The 751-nt window shown below is 43.0% G+C and overlaps 1 protein-coding gene across 1 annotated transcript in view; it reads right to left on the bottom strand.

Annotated features, from left to right (window-relative positions):
• Positions 1-751, bottom strand: part of LOC119585690 (probable G-protein coupled receptor Mth-like 1) — a gene marked incomplete at its 3' end in the record, with an annotated part of 98315 nt that overhangs the window by 8374 nt on the left and 89190 nt on the right. Inside the window, 1 exon segment of the mRNA XM_037934364.1 lies at positions 212-447. Within this exon segment, the coding sequence (XP_037790292.1) occupies positions 212-447 (236 nt within the window).

The raw sequence follows: 751 nt of genomic DNA, 5'->3' as shown, positions 1-751 counted from the left end.
TGTCATATATACGCACATGTATATGCATTCAAATATTTAGACAAAGAAAGAAGAAATTTAACTAGACATCACATAGAGCAGTTAAAGAAACAACAGAAGAAACACGTACCTTTCCTCCAAATGATACGGAAGTTAATCTAAAGACAAGTATCAGATATTTACGATATTTATTCCAAACATGCTCTCGTTCGGAAGCCAAAAACCAACTGACCTGGTCGCGGGTGAGGTTCCCCTCGGTGTAGATGCCGTAAATGTCCATTGCAAAGGTCGGGACGATGAATTGCAAGTCTTGGGAGATATGGCAGGTACTCGTGGCCAAGTCCCACACGTGTAAATCAGGGCAGCACTTGCGGACGACCGTCAGTGTCTCGGAGGCGGTCGTGAGGGAAAGACCTAGCGGCGTCGAGTCTCCGCTCTCGCTCGTCGCCTCGGTGGAGTTGGTGGCATCTGAAGAGAACGGAGAAAGGAGTCCATTTACACTTTACACTATATTTCACTTAATCACACGAAGACATTTTCTTTTCATTCGCAGGTTTCCAGTTAATGAAGGGAGGTTGAATGCTTCCTCTTCATATGCGAAGATATTAGGGAAAGTTATAATGGATGTAATATGAAGGTCTACAGATTTTCTGGTTATATATAAAGACAAAATGAAAGGGTTGTGCCTTCTCTTTATTCCCACTGAAAGGTCATATGCTCTCCTTGATGTATAAGGGAGAGCTTCGGGATTATTAAGGGAATTCTTGTTCGC

The sequence above is a fragment of the Penaeus monodon genome, chromosome 20, assembly GCF_015228065.2.
Source record: "Penaeus monodon isolate SGIC_2016 chromosome 20, NSTDA_Pmon_1, whole genome shotgun sequence".
NCBI classification, from domain to species: Eukaryota; Metazoa; Arthropoda; class Malacostraca; order Decapoda; family Penaeidae; genus Penaeus; species Penaeus monodon.
Note: the sequence above shows the minus strand (reverse complement) of the source record. Positions and strands in the feature narration are given on the sequence as shown.